Source organism: Mustelus asterias, chromosome 9 (assembly GCF_964213995.1).
Source record: "Mustelus asterias chromosome 9, sMusAst1.hap1.1, whole genome shotgun sequence".
Taxonomy (NCBI): Eukaryota; Metazoa; Chordata; class Chondrichthyes; order Carcharhiniformes; family Triakidae; genus Mustelus; species Mustelus asterias.
Genome location: NC_135809.1, coordinates 44887169 through 44904168, shown reverse-complemented (window position 1 = coordinate 44904168; position 17000 = coordinate 44887169). Strand labels below are relative to the sequence as shown.

At 44.0% G+C, this 17000-nt stretch overlaps 1 protein-coding gene across 2 annotated transcripts in view; it reads left to right on the top strand.

Moving 5' to 3' along the window:
• Positions 1–4372: 4372 nt before the first annotated feature.
• Positions 4373–17000, top strand: part of LOC144498659 (protein bicaudal D homolog 1-like) — a 247428-nt gene continuing 234800 nt past the window's right edge. For both annotated transcript variants that reach the window (XM_078220111.1, XM_078220112.1), the window contains exon 1: positions 4373–4691. In XM_078220111.1, the coding sequence (XP_078076237.1) occupies positions 4470–4691 (222 nt within the window). In that variant the 5' untranslated portion in view covers positions 4373–4469. The remainder of the gene's footprint in view (positions 4692–17000) is intronic.

Genomic DNA, 17000 nt, shown 5'->3' with positions numbered 1-17000 from the left:
AACTCTAGTTGTAATTGGCTCTAACTCAAGGTGTAATGGACTCTAACACAAGGTGCAATGGACTTCAACACCAGGTGTAATGGGCACTAACATGAGGTGTAATGGGCTCAAACTTTAATCGTAATGGGCTTTAACTCTAGGTATAATGGACTTAACACAAGGGGCAGGATTTTCCAGCCGTGCTCACCGCAAGACTGGAAAACCCCGCCTGAGGGCAACAGATCCTTGTATGGTCCTGACCCGCCCACTACGATTCCCATGGAAGGCAGGACGGGAAAATTCCGCCCAAGGTGTAATGGGTTGTAACTTTAGGCGTAATGAGCTCTAACACGCGATGTAATGGTCTTTGAAACTAGGTGTATGGGGCTTGAACCTGAGGTGTAATGTAATCTAATGTGTGGTGTAATAGGCTCTGGCATGAGGTGTAATGGGCTCTAACACAAGGTGTAATGGGCTCTAGCACCCAGACATGGGTGCCTCTGTATCTCAGAGGCTTTAAGTGACAACAGGTGGGAGAATCTGGATCACTTGCTAACTTTGGATGGGTGAACAAAGACTTTCTGGTAATTGCACACTCTTGTTTGCGACTATTTCTTGGTTGAGTTGTATACGACTGTGGGATTGGATCAGTCCAGAACTGTTGAAGTATGACTGTATGCTTCTGGCCAATAGCATGTTAGAATTCATGAGGAAAGGTACTATCACCTTCATCTATGAGTGGTAGAAGGGAGAGGGAGGAGATCATAAACCGGCTGTCAATTTCAGTGCGAAACATAGATTACAAAATTCTTTGCATTGAGTTAGGTTTTTTCTGGAGCTGGTGATCATTTTAGGTCAGATCTACACCGTACCTGGCAGGAGGTTCTCTGCTAACCTTGCCCTGCTCAGGGATACTCGTGCTTATGGACAGCACAGGATGATGGACACGTGCTCAATCAGCTTGGGCCAAGAGAAGGCCTTTTTATCGAATATCGCACGCATGCTCTCCAAGATGGGTTTTGGGAAGGTAATCTCCCATTGGATCCAACTGCTCTATACAGATGTCTATTGAGGTTTAATCTGTGAGTGGGCGTCAGATAACTTTCCAATCAAATTTGGAATTGGGCAAGACAGTCCTCTCTCCTCTATTAGTTTGTGTGTTGTCTTTGCCAAGTCGATCAGGAAAGATGCGAGCATAAGGATCCTGGGTGGTAGCGACATACCGGTCAAGGCTCCTCTGTACATCAACATCACCAACTTCTGCTTACATCTGCTGTTGTCCAGAAAACTCGACGCCTTGTTCTTTGGGAATTGGGCCATCTGATCTTTTGCCTCCTTCACTGTCAGATCAGATTACCTGAGGGTGTAGGAATATGGTTTAAAGAGTCCAGGGTTTGCACCAAAAGAACCTATAGCCAAAGTCGAGCAGAAACTGGGAATGTGGGAGTAGCACTTCCTCTCAATTTTAGGTAAGAACTTGATCATCAGGTGTGAAGTGCTCTTGGTGTTGCTGTGTGTGGCATAGGTCTGACCCATATGCATAGGAAAGTGTCCAAACCATCTTCAGCTGCTTCATCAATAAGGTCAGAAGTGGGATGTTCGCTGATGATTGCATAATATTCAGAACCATTTGCGGCTCCTCAGACACTGAAGCAATCAATGTCCATATGCAGCAAAAGCTGGACAACATTCAGTCTTGTTCTGATATGTGGCAAGTAACATTCATGCCACGCAAGTGCCAGTCAATGACCACCTCCAACAAGAGAGAACCTAACCATCTCCCTTCGACATTCAGCGGCATTAGCATCACTGTGTAGCCCGCTATCAACATTCTGAATGTTATCTTTAACCAGAAACTGAAGTGGAACAGCCATATAAATACTGTGGCTACAAGAGCAGGTCAGAGGCTGGGAATTCTGCGGTGAGTAACTCACCTCCTGACTCCCCAAACCACCCTCTACAAGGCACAGGTCAGGAGTGTGATGGAATGCTCTCCACTTGCCTGGTTGAGTGCAACTCCAACAACACTCAAGAAACTTGACGTCATCTGGGACAAAGCAACCTGCTTTATTCGCGCCCTATCCAGCACCTTCACCATTCACTCCCCCACCACCGATACACAGTGGCAGCAGTGAGTACTACCCACAAGATGCACTGCAGCAATTCACAAGGTTCCTTTGACAGAACCTTCCAAACCCAAGACTGCTACCGTCTAAAAGGACAAGGGCAGCAGATACCTGGGAACACTGCCACCTGGAAGTTCCCTCCAAGCCACACACCACCATGACTTGGAAACATATCACTCTTCCTTCACTGTTGCTGGGTGAAAATACATGAATTCCCTTCCCAGTAGCATTATGGGTATACCTATACCAAATGGACTGCAGGTAGTTCAAGAAGGCAGCTCATCACCACCTTCTCAAGGGAAATCTAATACTGGGTAGAATTGGCATCTAGCACCTGGTACAATTGGGTTCCAACATTGCATGTAATTGGAATTGAGTATTGGGCATCATTGGGATCTAGCACAGGGTGTAATGAGGATCTGGCACTGGGTGTCATGGGGATCTGGTACTGGGTGTAATGGGGATCTAGTACTGGGTGTTATGGGGATCTAGTACTGGGTGTCATGGGGATCTGGTACTGGTTGTTATGGGGATCTGGTACTGGTTGTTATGGGGATCTGGTACTGGGTGTAATGGGGATCTGGTACTGGGTGTAATGGGAATCTGGTACTGGGTGTCATGGGGATCTGGCACTGGGTGTCATGGGGATCTGGCACTGGGTGTCATGGGGATCTGGCACTGGGTGTCATGGGGATCTGGTACTGGGTGTCATGGGGATCTGGTACTGGGTGTCATGGGGATCTGGTACTGGGTGTCATGGGGATCTGGTACTGGGTGTCATGGGGATCTGGTGCTGGGTGTCATGGGGATCTGGTGCTGGGTGTCATGGGGATCTGGTGCTGGGTGTTATGGGGATCTGGTGCTGGGTGTTATGGGGATCTGGTGCTGGGTGTTATGGGGATCTGGTGCTGGGTGTTATGGGGATCTGGTGCTGGGTGTCATGGGGATCTGGTACTGGGTGTCATGGGGATCTGGTACTGGGTGTCATGGGGATCTGGTGCTGGGTGTCATGGGGATCTGGTGCTGGGTGTCATGGGGATCTGGTGCTGGGTGTCATGGGGATCTGGTACTGGGTGTCATGGGGATCTGGTACTGGGTGTCATGGGGGTCTGGTACTGGTTGTCATGGGGATCTGGTACTGGTTGTTATGGGGATCTGGTACTGGGTGTCATGGGGATCTGGTACTGGGTGTCATGGGGGTCTGGTACTGGTTGTCATGGGGATCTGGTACTGGTTGTTATGGGGATCTGGTACTGGGTGTAATGAGGATTTGGCACTGGGTGTCATGGGGATCTGGTACTGGGTATAATGAGGATCTGGCACTGGGTGTCATGGGGATCCGCACTGTGAGTCCTGGGGAACCGGCACTCGGTTCATTGACACTTTATTTGGATAGTGTACTGAAACTCTTGGTTTATTCGGATTGTTCTAAGTTGTGTTATTTATTTACTGGAATACCGAGTTTGTGTTCTCAGTTAGTTATATCTATCCTGGAATATCCTGTTCAGGTAATGGGTTTGTCTTTGGACTACACCTCTCCATGGGATGGGTTAAGTCAGTGATACGGGGCTCTGGGATACTGATTTAACCTGGGATATCGATATTGTGACTTCTGATTAGATGATCTTGTATTGACACCACACGAATACTGAATATGCAGTTCCTTTCTGATGGGATTCCTCTAGATATTAAAATCCACAGTTTGGTTGGGATTGACATTTTTTTTGCTCCAAGCCTTTGGCTTTGACCCAGGATGTTGGAGCTCTCTTTAATGGGTTTATTCCAGGATTATGGAACAGTATCTCAGAGTGATTGGATTATCCGGAGAGGAAATTCCAACTCTACTAGTAATAGGATTATCCTCAAACACTAAATGGTGATGGGGATAATCCCGATTAGGGGAGCTCCATCTCGGTGCCAATGGGTTTATTCTGGGAGGCCTTGTGGGTGCGGAGAGACTGAGCTGGGATGCTGTGTGCAGTGAGGGGTTGGGGAATATTGAGCAGCGCTGTGTTCAGGGCTGGTGTTACAAGAGGTGCTGCCTCTGCCTTTGCAATGGGGTTTATGCTGCTGCTGTTGACGTCAGTGGTAGAGGGAGGTTCAGACTGTGTAATGCTGGAGATGGCGGCGAGCTTCACATCAGGAGAGATGTGTGTGTGAGCTGGGCAGAGCAGGGAAGGTGACGGCAGGTGAAATGTTGCCAATGCAGCGGCGGTAAATCAGGTGCTCTCCTTCATTCCCATTCTGTGTGTGTGTGTGTGTTTGCAGCCACCTCCCCTGCAAGGTGCTCTGTCTCCCAATCCCCCTCTCTCTCACACACACACACACACACTGTTAGGGGCTCTTTAACATTCAGCCAGGGCCATGGCCGCAGAAGGTGAGCTGCTGCAGCTGCAGAATGTGGAACATTACAAAGCTGAGATCGAGAGGCTGGCTAAGGAGCTAACCGAGACGACCCACGAGAAAATCCAGGCTGCAGAATACGGGCTGGTGGTGCTGGAGGAGAAGCAGTCGCTCAAACAGCAATACGACGAGCTGGAAAGCGCCTACGAGACGGTCAGACATGAGCTGGAGCAGCTGAAAGAGGTGGGTGAGGGAGGGAGAGCTCAGCCTGTGTGGCACCCAGGAGAGATTCAATGTGAGGAGTTGATGTAAAAGCCATTGCTATCGCTCCCTAGCCAGCTCAGTGTACAGGAGTGTGTTAGTGCGGGACATGTTTTTGTTCAGAGGGCTCTCGGTGTCCCCAGAGGGACAGTGATGCTGAGCTCAGTCACACATATTGGGAAGCTGTGACCCTTCAACAAGGAGATTTGTCTCCCTTCCTCCTCCTACTGTGGGGTTGTAATATAGCAGCCAGTCTTACAGAGAGACAGCGGATAGTCTATCAGCAATGGGAGCCAGTCAGTATTTAGTGTGTATTTTTTTAAACGATGGCTTGCGAATTGTAAACGTGACTCAAAACAAAACGAAGAGCCCCCTTTTCTGAGCGTTGGGCACCAGAATCGACCCATTGCTGTTTCCACCCGGCTCCAGCTCTGCAGTGAGGAGAGGCTGGGGAAGCAGCGTTTCCGCAGAGACACACACACAGGTTCAGCCCTTCACTATACAGCGAAGGAGCAGGATTCCTCCCCCTGTCTGGAATTAACACCGTGCTCTCCGGAAGAAGCCGAGAGATCTGTCTTTCCGAAGATGGTTATTGGAGAGAGACAGTTCGGTGTCGGTGCGGCCAATATCCTGGGCAAGCTGCCATCTATCGCATCACTTCCCTTAGTGCAGGGTGGGCGAGAGGGGGGGTGGTCAGATCTGGTGGCAGAGACTATTGAAATCAGAACCTCCTCCAGCCAGAGGAGCAGATGCCATTTCCACAGCTCACCCCCTCTCTCCAACTGCGTTCACAGAGGGGGAGAAAGAGCATGAGGAAGGCGATTTCTGCTTGAAATCTGTCACCCATGATTCTTGAATCATTGATGTGAATCCCAGTGTTGGCCACAGTATCTATGGGATTGATACATAGCTGGCGTTCTTCAGAATAATTACTGTCAATACTAAAAAAACTGTCATTTAATGAAAAGGTTCAGATGGCAAAAGTGAAATCAGGGTGGGTTCCAGCTATTAACTAAACCCTGAAACTGATTCCTCCTGATATCCATTCCCTTGCTATTTATTATAACTCCATGTCACCAATTCACTGCTGTGAGGTTTCTTCCTTAAAAGAGCTACCAGCTGATGGTGCACCATGCCCTTCATACTTGATGTTTATGTTCAGAATGAATAATCTCAGAAGCACAATTGTCACAGCACAGAGGACAGCCATTAAGGCCATCCTGTCTGCCCCGACTCTCCGAATGAGCAATTCACTTTGTGCTATTCTCCTGCCTCTCCCATAACCCTGCACATTCTTCCTTTTCAGATGATAGTCTGCTTCCCTTCTGAAGGATTCACCTGCCACCACCACACTAACAGGCAGTGCATTCTAGACCTTAACCACTCGCTACGTGGATGCTTTTCCTTGTGTCGCTTTTGCTTCTTTTACCAATTACTTTGAAATCTGTGCCCTCTTGTACACGATCCTTTCATAGTTTCTCCCTGTCTACTCTTGTCAAGACCTCTCATGAATTTGAACACCTCTGTCAAATCTCCTCTCAGACTTCTTTCTCCAAAGAAATCTGCAGTGGATTACCAAACAATCCCACATCTTGTCTCTATTTAATGTTCTAATCAACTATTGGCAGGGTTTAGATAGAGGTTTTTATTGGCATGTATGTAAGCAGTGAAATAATATACTAATTATGGAATAGGTATTGATATTTCTAGGTGACTCGATAACTAACTATAGTAACGGGGCATGCGTTATGTTATCATTTGTATGCACAAAATGTCTTTCAAAATACACTCTCAATAAACCAATCATTGCATTTTTTGGTGTTACAGGGAAGAGAAAATAGATTCTTTGAATGATGATAAAATAAGCTGCTTGTGACTGCGGTTCATGACTTTTAGGTTTGTGTATCTATGAAACAACTTTACCAGACCCTGATGCACCATCACTTGGGCAACATCCTCATTGGGAGATCTTTTGCCTACATTTGATCTATTTCTAGATTAATTTTGCATCCATTTGTGATGGTCAAGGAGAAATGAGATCCAGAAGGAGTAGTGAGATTCCACCAAACAAAGGCACTACCTGCTGACAGCCAATGTGGGAGAGGTGTTGACTGGCAGCACGTAGAAATGCTTAACCCAAACATTTGAAAAGGGAAGTGTGGAGCAAAAGGCAGCAGAGAGATCAGGGGCCACATAGTAAAAACCTCAAGGGATTGATATAAAGTGAAATTGGTGAAATAATACAAAGCTGCTTTTGTTATTTTCAGTGCATACAACCTGACACTGATTCATAGAGAGATATAGCAACTGTAGGTAATAGGCTTGCACACATTACAGTCACTTCATAGATAATCAGTTATGGAATTGATCAATGCAAACCAAGAAGGTTCCAGCTTGATCTGTTGCCGATTCTGAGGCTTGTGCCCCTTTGTACATATTTATATATTGGGTGGGGATGGAATCTCGCTTAGTTATTTTGCTCTGTGAGGTTAAACAGCCGAAGGGCACTCACTGTCCTGGCTCTCTCATATATATAACGATGTGGGCAAGACACTGTGGAGACAAAAAACAAACTGCAGAGAGAATTATTGCCAGTGGAATGGATATAGAGAAAGCTGGGCCAAAAGATTGTATTTCGATCAAGAGATTCTGCTGCTGAGAGAGAATGTGAGTAGCAGAAGCAAACATTGAACAAAACTCATGTTTTACATGTAACATGTAGGCTATGTTTGGAAATAGTTTAAAATAGTTTCCCCCCATTTCTACAGTGTCAGCAATGTGACACAGTTGAAAGGAAGTAAAGTTGTAGAGACAGAGCTGATAGTTAAGTATTATGTAAATTGTCCTAAAGCAACATGAGCCATTTTGTTTTTTTAAAAAGAGAACCTACTGTAGTGAAAGGATTTTCGCATCACAGGACGTTATCCATTTTTAGCACAAATGGAAAAATATTTTAAACAAACAATGTTCCTGACTTCTTATTAAAAGCCATTGTATTTTAGTATAGTCCCACAGAGCAAGAATGTCATGTCTTTGAGTCCCTAGACTAGAGTTAGTTAATCTCAGGCAAGGTGTTGTATATATACAGTGGGTCTCAGTGTTTACTGATGGGAGGATGGGAAATCAATCAGAAATCCTGCTGACTGCCATTCAGTGACCTTTGCTGGAAGTGTGCATGGTTAGCATTGGAAGAAGACAAGATCCAGATCTGCCTTGCTTCCTTTAGGCAAGAAGAGTGGAAACATGGCACAATAAATAACATGCAAGATTATCTGAATTGTTATCCTATTGCTGGAAGGTGGTGTGTTGGATACTTGGATGGATGTAAGTGTGTGCTGTAAATTTCCCTTGTAGAACAGACATCTCAGAGATCATCTTCTCTTCCTTGAAGGGTGAAATAAAGATTAAATTCACCAATCACCCAGGGTGTCAAGTCTTCAGCAGTGGAGCAGCATCAATAGAGGGCTTGAAAATTCCCTTGCACCCTCTTGGGCAGGCACTGTGTATATAGTGGGACGTGTAATAAATGTGAATGGTGCAGGGGAAATAGTAACATTAATGGGTTGCTCTCCTCTGCAACACAGAGTGGCAGGAGGTGGAACTGGACCACAGTTCCTCCAGATGTGAATCCAAACCTAAATAACAACACATTGGAGGATCAGTGGTGCGAGATTACACACCTCCTTGTAAGGAGGAAGAATTGTCCTAAACTTCTAATTGTGCATCTTTGGCTCAATGTGTTCAGATTGGCATTGACAGCTGTCAGTTTGCCCAGTTAATTAAAAATACACAACACTAATTAGAAGTGGAAAGAGTTGGAAAATATATTTTGGTCTGGTTCCCAGAATGCCCTATCACCGCCACATTGTGACAGGAAAATATTGGGATCTAAAGACAGGAGTTCGGTGATCTTGGGAACTGTGTCCCAATGTTGCACCACATTATGATCACACGATAGCATGAATTTTAAAGCCTGTTTTAAATTGTGCAGGAACACACTTTCCCCTAATACGTATTCAGACAGTCATTGAAAGGCTCATGACAGAGAAAGTCTCTGAAGGCACAGAGGGTCATATTCACCATTGTGCCATTGTGTCCTGGGTACAACATCCAGGCTCAGTAACTGCTGACAAACTGCTCAGTATTCTGCTCATAAAGCCTGTTGTCCAACTGTTGTCTGCAATTGTCGAGCCATTCATAGGCAAAAGATCAAGGAAGAGTAAACATTTAAGTAATTGTCCAACGTCAGGGTGCTGAGGTTTTTTTAAAATCTTGATTTACATGTTCACTTGGCAGCTTTTCAGCCCCTGAACTAATTTCAGAATAAGTATTTATTTATGACCTACCATTAAAGAGCAGAAGGCAGAGTCCTAAAACAATTCTGCAAAAAAATACTTGGCAAAAATATGCAGGGGTGGAATGAGGTGAATTTGGTATTATTGTATGGAATAGTTACTGTGGTGGTTTTCCCCAGTTATGTTCCCTTCTCTTTCAGTGCCGATAGCTGCAGCAGTACAGTTTCATACACATTAGCAGGCCTCCCAAACTTCACCCAAGTGCCATTCTTCCTGTAGAAGGCTAAATAGGCAATAGTCGTTGGCCATTCCACCAGGAAGGTAGAGCGGAGGATTGCATCACTCTGTCCTTACCTCACATGTGCACGAGTTTGTTTTCCAGCACCTCAGTCTCAGTGGAAAAGAGACAGAGAAGTTAACCTTTTAGTTAGAGACCAGTAACTGGAAACTGACTATTTCACTGCAGGGAGAATGGGTGGAAATATTGGACAGGTGCACCTTGCCTGCTCATGCTTTCGCTTAGGGAATGGTGCTTTGTGCAGAGAGGATTGAGTAGAATGGATTCATAAGAAACACAGCAAATTTTTATCATTTGACCCAGTTTTTGAGACTAAATGTTGGGACAATCATTTAACTTGATTATTGTGGATTTAAATTGAACTCAGCATCTTAAGTTGCCAACTGCCCATAGATGTTGGTCACGTGCGATGCTGCTTAGTCTTTGGCAGTGTTTCATGAGCTGGCCACCAGGAGGTGCACAAGAGGCCTGTCGCTTCTAACAACAGGTTTTCAAAGAAAAATCACTTTTTTTCCATAAGAAAAATAAATACCTGATCTCCACTCAGCCATGATTATATAACTGAGATAATGACCTCACTCTGTGGTCATTGGCACTCTCTTGTTCCGTGCTTGATGCCTGCCTTTGCTATAAACATCCTAATTACTTCACTCCTAAATATATGCATCTACAGTCATTGTGGATGGTATGTGGTACTCAGATTGTTTCACCAGAAATATTATTGACTTACTGTTGGGGAATTGAAACTTTATTAAGTCAGCAAGCACTGGAGGAAGAAAACTTTTTCCAGAATTCCTTTTGGGAGCAAAATGACAGAAAGATTGTACTGAAAAATGCACATCCATCTGAATAGCATCTGAAAGGCGGACGAGGGGAAAGAGATTGGGTATAATCCTAGATCACAAACTCCCAAACATTTTAATTTGGATCTTGTTTTCTGATCCAAGTCAGCAAGTCATCCTGCTGGATATTCTGAACATTTCCTGGTTTTGTTTCAAGCAATTCTGACACACCTTTTTGCTTCAGAGTAAACATTGTTATTGAGTGTCCAAATTATCAGTGTGTTTTGTGATTTGCAACTTCAGAAATCGTAGATTTCCCAGAGTAGGATTTGTGCTTGGGTTCATAAGTGATATAATGAACATGTTACATAAAGCTCCTTAAAATGTGCTCCTGGGATGATGTTTAGGACAACCTGAACTTCAACATTTCCCATCAACATAAGATCCATCTTCTATCCAAGGTAATGTATTGAATTTAGTGAGTGGCCAGGATTTTACAGTCTTGGAGTAAATAGCAATTTAAATGGTCTACCCTGTCCGCCAGAGCGCGAGACACACTGTGGTGGGGCTGTAAATATCTGGCCTTAATAGCTATCATTTTTAAAAATTACATTGATAGTTCATTCCTTGCTGGAGCAGTTACACTGCATGGCCCCTGGACTTTATTAATTTAGCTTTAATTATTTTTATTTCTTGAGTTAAAGCAAGGTGGCTGGAGGAATTTGTAGTTATTTTTGTTTCTGCCCTGATCACTCCTTTAATTCTGTTTGGGATGCATTAATAAGCAGAGGGTGGGAGTGAAGATCAGGACATCCTACGTTGAAAGTTAAGGGAATAGAACACAGTTTTCCACTTTGGCACGACAGCTGAAGGTATGACTGGGGAGGATGAAAACCAATGCTAAGTGGAAAAAGTAGGCATAATGCCCAATAGCTTAAAAGCAGCCACTTTGACACAACAGCATTAGTACACAGCGTGTTGCCTGTTTAGTATTGGACCCTTTTAGAACAGCAATTCCGAGTTCTAATGTAATGAGTGCCGTACTGCTGGTGTATTGTAAAGGAGTTCTGTCGTCTTGTAAAGTGATTGGCAGGTCTTTTGCATTTGTGTAATCACGCGCAATGAAGTGACATGAGGTGTATCAAGCTTATTATTAACACACTACTTCCAATTGCCCTTCCACTCCAACCCCCCCCCCCCCCCCCCCCCCCCCCCCGCCACACTCCATCCCCACCAGAAAATAAAAGGTTTGCCAAACATTTTTTTTAATGAGTTAAAAGCAGAAAATGCTGTAAATACTCAGAAGATCTGGCACATCTATGGAGAGAGAAACATAATTAATCTTTTCAGGTCTGTGACCTTTCATCAGAACTGGGAGAAGTTACAAATGTAATAGGTTTTGAGAAAATGGGGAGGGTGGGAAGAAGAAGAACAAAAGGGAAAGTCTAGGATATGGTGGCAGACGGGAGAGATTAAATGATGGAAGGGTTGGTAGTGCAGGGCCAAAGGAAGACGTGGGGGGCACAAGTAAAAGAAGCAAAAGATGTGCCGAGACCAAGTGTCAATGGTAGAATGCCAGCCAAAAGTAAACGAGAGAGTAAAATCTAAACCTGCAAAGAAAATGGGGGTAGAGGTTTCATCTGAAATGGTTGTGAATCTGGAAGAATAGAAAATGATGAAAGATGAGGTGCTGTTCTTTGAGCTTAGGTTGAGTTTCATTGGAACACTGCAGCAGACCAAAATAGAAAGAGTGGGAATAAGATGGACAATTAAAATGGAAGCTCAGAGTCACACTTTTGGACTAAACACTGCGTCCTGCAAAGTGGTCACCTAATCTATTTGCTCCTCCAATGTAAAGCAGACCACACTGTGAGCAGCAAAGACAGGATAATAAATTGAAAGAAGTACATTAAACTTGGAAAGTGTGTTTTGGGGGCCTGGGATAATGAGCAGAGGTGACGGGGCAAGTATTGCATCTCCTGCGCTTGCATGAAATGGTGTCGTGGGGAGGGGGTGTTGGAGGCAGCTTGGGAAGTGGACCAGGTTATTGCTGAGGGAACAATCCATTTGGAATGCTGAAAGGAGAGAAGATGTGTTTGCTGGTGGCACTATGTTGGAGGTGGCAGAGATGGCAGAGGATCATTTGTTGAATGCACAGGCTGGTGACATAGAAGGTGAGGACAAGAGGAACCCTATCATGGTTGTGGGAGGGAGGGAAAGTGGTGAGAAAGAAGTGCGAGAGATGGGATGAATGCTGTCAATCACAGAGGGGAAGTTTAAATTTATTTATTATTGTCACAAATAGGCTTACATTAACACTGCAATGAAATTACTGTGAAAATCCCCTATTCTTGATTAAGAATAAAGGACACCTATTAGAAATGCTCGTAAGGAAGGTTGCATCATCAGAACAGAGAATGAAATGGAGTACCTGTAGGAAGTGGGGTGTGAGGAAGTGAAGTCAATGTTGCTGTGGAGGTTGGTGGGATTATATTTAATAATAATGGCACCTCTCCAGAAATGGTTGCAGCAAGGTTGAGATAGGGAAAGGGATGGATGGACCACGTGAAGGTTAGATCATGGCAATTGGAAGCAAAGTCAATTAATTTTTTCAGTTCAGGGTGAAAACACAAATGGCACCAATACACTCATCACTATACTGGAAACGAGGTGAGGGTGGGCTTCTGAACTGGACTGGAACATGAATGTGCCATATTACCCTCAAGGCTGGAAAGTCTAGGACGCCAGTGTGTGCCCATAGCAGTGAATTGAGTTCAGGGAGAACTTGTTGAATAGAGGAACAAATTCAGCCAGGCAGATGCGGGGTGGTGGTGGATAGAAGAAAGAGTTAGAGAGTTAATGGACCACCCTGTTGGAAGATGGAGATGTAGAGGAACTGGAAACTATTGCAATGATGGAGGACATCTAAAGAGTCAGAGAGTAGGTGGGCAAAAACTGGACAAGGAGGGAAAAGTTAGTTGGGTTAGGAAGAAATCAAGTCAGTGGGCAGGGAACAGGTTGGAAAGATCGATTATCAGGGCATTCCGGTTTGTGAATTTTGGGAAAATATGAGGTGGGAAACTGGAGGGAAGATCTCTGGAGATGAGGTCAGTGACATACCTGGAAGCAATGGTGGTGGAGTCAGGAGCAGGGATCTTTTGCTGCAATTATACAGGGCCTTGGTGAGGCCACACATGGAATATTGTGTGCTGTTTTGGGTTCTTTATCTAAGAAAGGATGTTCTTGTTATAGAGGGAGTATTGCGAGGCTAATCACACTGATTCCTAGGATGGTGGGATTAACGTATGAGGAGAGATTGAATCAGTTAGGATTATATTCACTGGAGTTTAGAAGAATGAGGGGGGAATCTCAGAAACATGTAAAATTCTAACAGGACTAAGAGTAGATGCAGGAAGGATGTTCCCGATGGTGGGGTGTCCAGAACCAGGGACCATAGTCTAAGGGTATAGGTAAAACGTTTAGGACTGAGATGAGGAGAAATTTCTACTCCCAGAAAGTGGTGAATCTGTGGTACTCACTACCACAGAAAGTAGTTGAGGCCAAAACATTGAATGTTTTCAAAAAAGAGTTAGATATAACGCTGGGGCAAATGGGAGCAAAGAGTATGGGGGAAGGCGGGATCAGGCTATTGAGTTGGTTAATCAGCCATGGTCATAATGAATGGCGGAGCAGGCTCGAAGGGCTGAACTGCCTACTCTTTTCTGTGTTTCTGTTGCCTGGGGTTGTAGGAGAAAATGTTGGAGAGTTGGCATCAACCTCTGCAAAATGGAGGTTGGTTCGCCGGATAACAAGAGCACTACCCCTGTCAGCAGTTTTGATAACAGTGTTAGGGTTGAGTGAAGAGAAGAGAGTGCAGCAAGTGCTTAATGAAATCTGTCTCCTTAAGTTTACGGTTTATATTCCCATTATAAATCTTGCAGAATAAATCAATATATGATTTGAAGTGAATTGCAAAAGGATTGGATGACTCTATTTGGAATTATAAGCTGTCATCAAAAGAACCTTGTTAGAAACCCAGCCCCACAGATTTGGAGTCCTTGGGAGAGATTCATCTTTCTATAAAATCATGTCCTGCTCCACACGCTATTCAATCTGTAAAAATTCACACCTAGTCAGCAGCCTGCAATGGTAGTGTTTCCACTCACAAGATGAATGACATTTCAGCCATAAGTGCATGACCTGCCCAAATGCTTCAGTTTAATAATTACAGACTGAGATTTCCTGGAAAACTTTGATGTATGTGATGACCTTAACGAGGTCCATGAGGTTGGCCTCTTGGAGTATGAGCTCCCTGATTGAGGTAATGATTGCCTGTCCAATCAGGAAGTCGCACCTGGAGGTATATTGAGGAGTGTCAGGGCGACTGGCACTCTGGATTCTGATTTTGTACCTGAAGCACTCTCAGGAGTGGAGATAGGTTTGTAAATAAAGGGAATCTATTGAAGAGACACCAGCCTCTGAGGAGTTATTTCAGTGTATCTATAGTGTAAGAGTCAAGTTGCACTGCTTTTCCCCTAAGGAAATTTGTGTGTGAAAAGATTTCTGCTGAAATATCGAAAGACATGAATTTCCTCGGTCGTGTCATCCCGAGTTAAAGTCTGTCAAATCCAATTAACTCATTAAACTAGCTCCACCCCCAGGCAAAACAGCATGCGACTGTCCTCAATTTGCAATAGTTCTGAATGGGTGTGAACTTGTACCTAAATGTTTAGCAGATGCAAGTCATTATATCTGGTGTTTCCGAGCATTGCTTTCAGCTTAGCATTCTTCAAAAAACTGCTTGGTTTTGCTTGTATCCTTGATTTTTTTCACATAATTTGTTAGATTGAAGTCAGAAAAGCTTCTATAATTATTCTTAAACATGCATAATTAATTTGCATAAATGATGTGTGGATGCCTTCAAACATCATTTTTCAGAATGTAAGAAAGAGAGTCTTAGAATTTAGATTGTATGTGTTCCATGCTTTAAGAGCATGGGAATGAGAGTTGGTCATTTAACCCCGCATGCCTGATCTGTCATTCAGTGAGATCATGGCTGATCCGTGACACAACTCCCCAAACACTCATCGCCCCATATCCTTTATACTTTTTGGTTAACAGAAATATATCAATCTCTGATATTGTGATAACCCCCTCGAGGTCCATGGGGAATCACTAATTGATTGCCCTGTGGGGTTCATTGAATGTGAGTTCCCTTGGTAACAGGTAGTAGCCTGCGCATCTGGAACTCAATACCTAAGCCTTTTATAAGACAGGCCCAGGACTGGGCCTGCTGAACTGTAGTCTCGGGCAGGGACTAATGTGTGTATGCCATGGTAGTGGTTTTACTTTGCATTCTGTAAGAAATTATGTTTCTTTCCAACCAGGCTACCTGAATCATTACAGATTTAAAATTCACTTCTGATCGAGCTGTTTGCAGAAGACAGTTCAAAACTTTCCTCATCTTTTGCATTATTTCCGAATTTCATTTCTGACAGGTATGACTGATTTTTAGACTCTGTCCCCTATTCCTAGATTTCTCAAACAGTAGAAATAGGTTTTGATGCCATTTACTCTATCTACCCTTAATATCTTGAAAATTTAGTTGATAATCTCTCCTTGTAATTTAATCATTGGAATTCAGTTCCTGCTAAATCCACCCTGCACTGCCTCCAAAAGCCAATGCATTCTTTCTTAAGGTGTGTTACCTAGAATTGCTCACTGTTCCAAGTGTGGTCTAACCAGGGCCTTGTATAACTGTAGCAGGACTTCAAACACCGCACAATCCTCCCATTCTGGTCCTCTAGATACAAAGGCCTTTTTGATTATTTTCTGTACCCATCCATGATGTGTTGATCTATGTGTGTGGATTCCCAAGACCCTTGGTCCTGCATCTGGTGTTACTATTTAAAATGTAGCCTGTTCTACCTTTTATAGGTCCAAAATAGATAACCACATAGCTGGCCCATATTGAAATCCATTTGCCAGTTTTGCTCATTATGCTTCCATCCACACTGTTTACAATACTGCTGATGATCTTGTCATTGCCAAACTGTCTCTCGATCATGTCTGTCATTCACAAATACAGTGAATAGTCAAGGCCCCGCACATATCCTTATCGATGCCACTAGTAAGAAGTTTCACAACACCAGGTTAAAGTCCAACAGGTTTATTTGGTAGCACAAGCCACAAGCTTTCAGAGCGCTGCTCCTTCATCAGGTGAGTGGGAGTTCTGTTCACAAACAGAATGCCACTAGTCACATCCTGCCAATTATAATATCTGCTCATTACCCCTGCTCACTGCCTCCAATCATTCAACCAATCTCTTATCAAGCCCATTTTCTCTCACTTTCTTGAGCTTCAACTTTAGCTAACAATCTCTTATGAGGGGCCTGATTGAATACCTTCTCGAAGTCCACAATTAAATCGCATCCATTGACCTTCCTCTATCCACTCTGTTTCCAGCATGAAGCTACGTGAAGTTTCTTTCTCTTCCCTGTGATCAAGTCACAAAGTTTCTCCTATGTGCTTCTTTCCGACAGGGCAGATATCAGGGGTTTCAGTGTAGGGAATGGTAAGCAGAAATGTCACATGCCAGACTATACATCTTGCAACCTTCCACCAGTGCACTCTGTTAACTAATATAATTAAATTGTTTACATTCTGGAGAGTCAACCAAACAACAACTTGTGTTTATATAATACTTTTAATGTGGCAAAACATTCCCATGAAGCTACCTTGAGACATATCAGAAAAAATTGACACCGAGCTTCAGAGATATTAGGATGGGTGATCAAAAGCTTGATCAGAGGTTAGGAGGTGGGCGAGGTTAGTGGGTGGGAGAGGTTAGAGGGTGTGTGTGTGTGGAGTTTGCACGTTCTCCCCATGTCTGTGTGAGTTTCCTCTGGATGCTCCG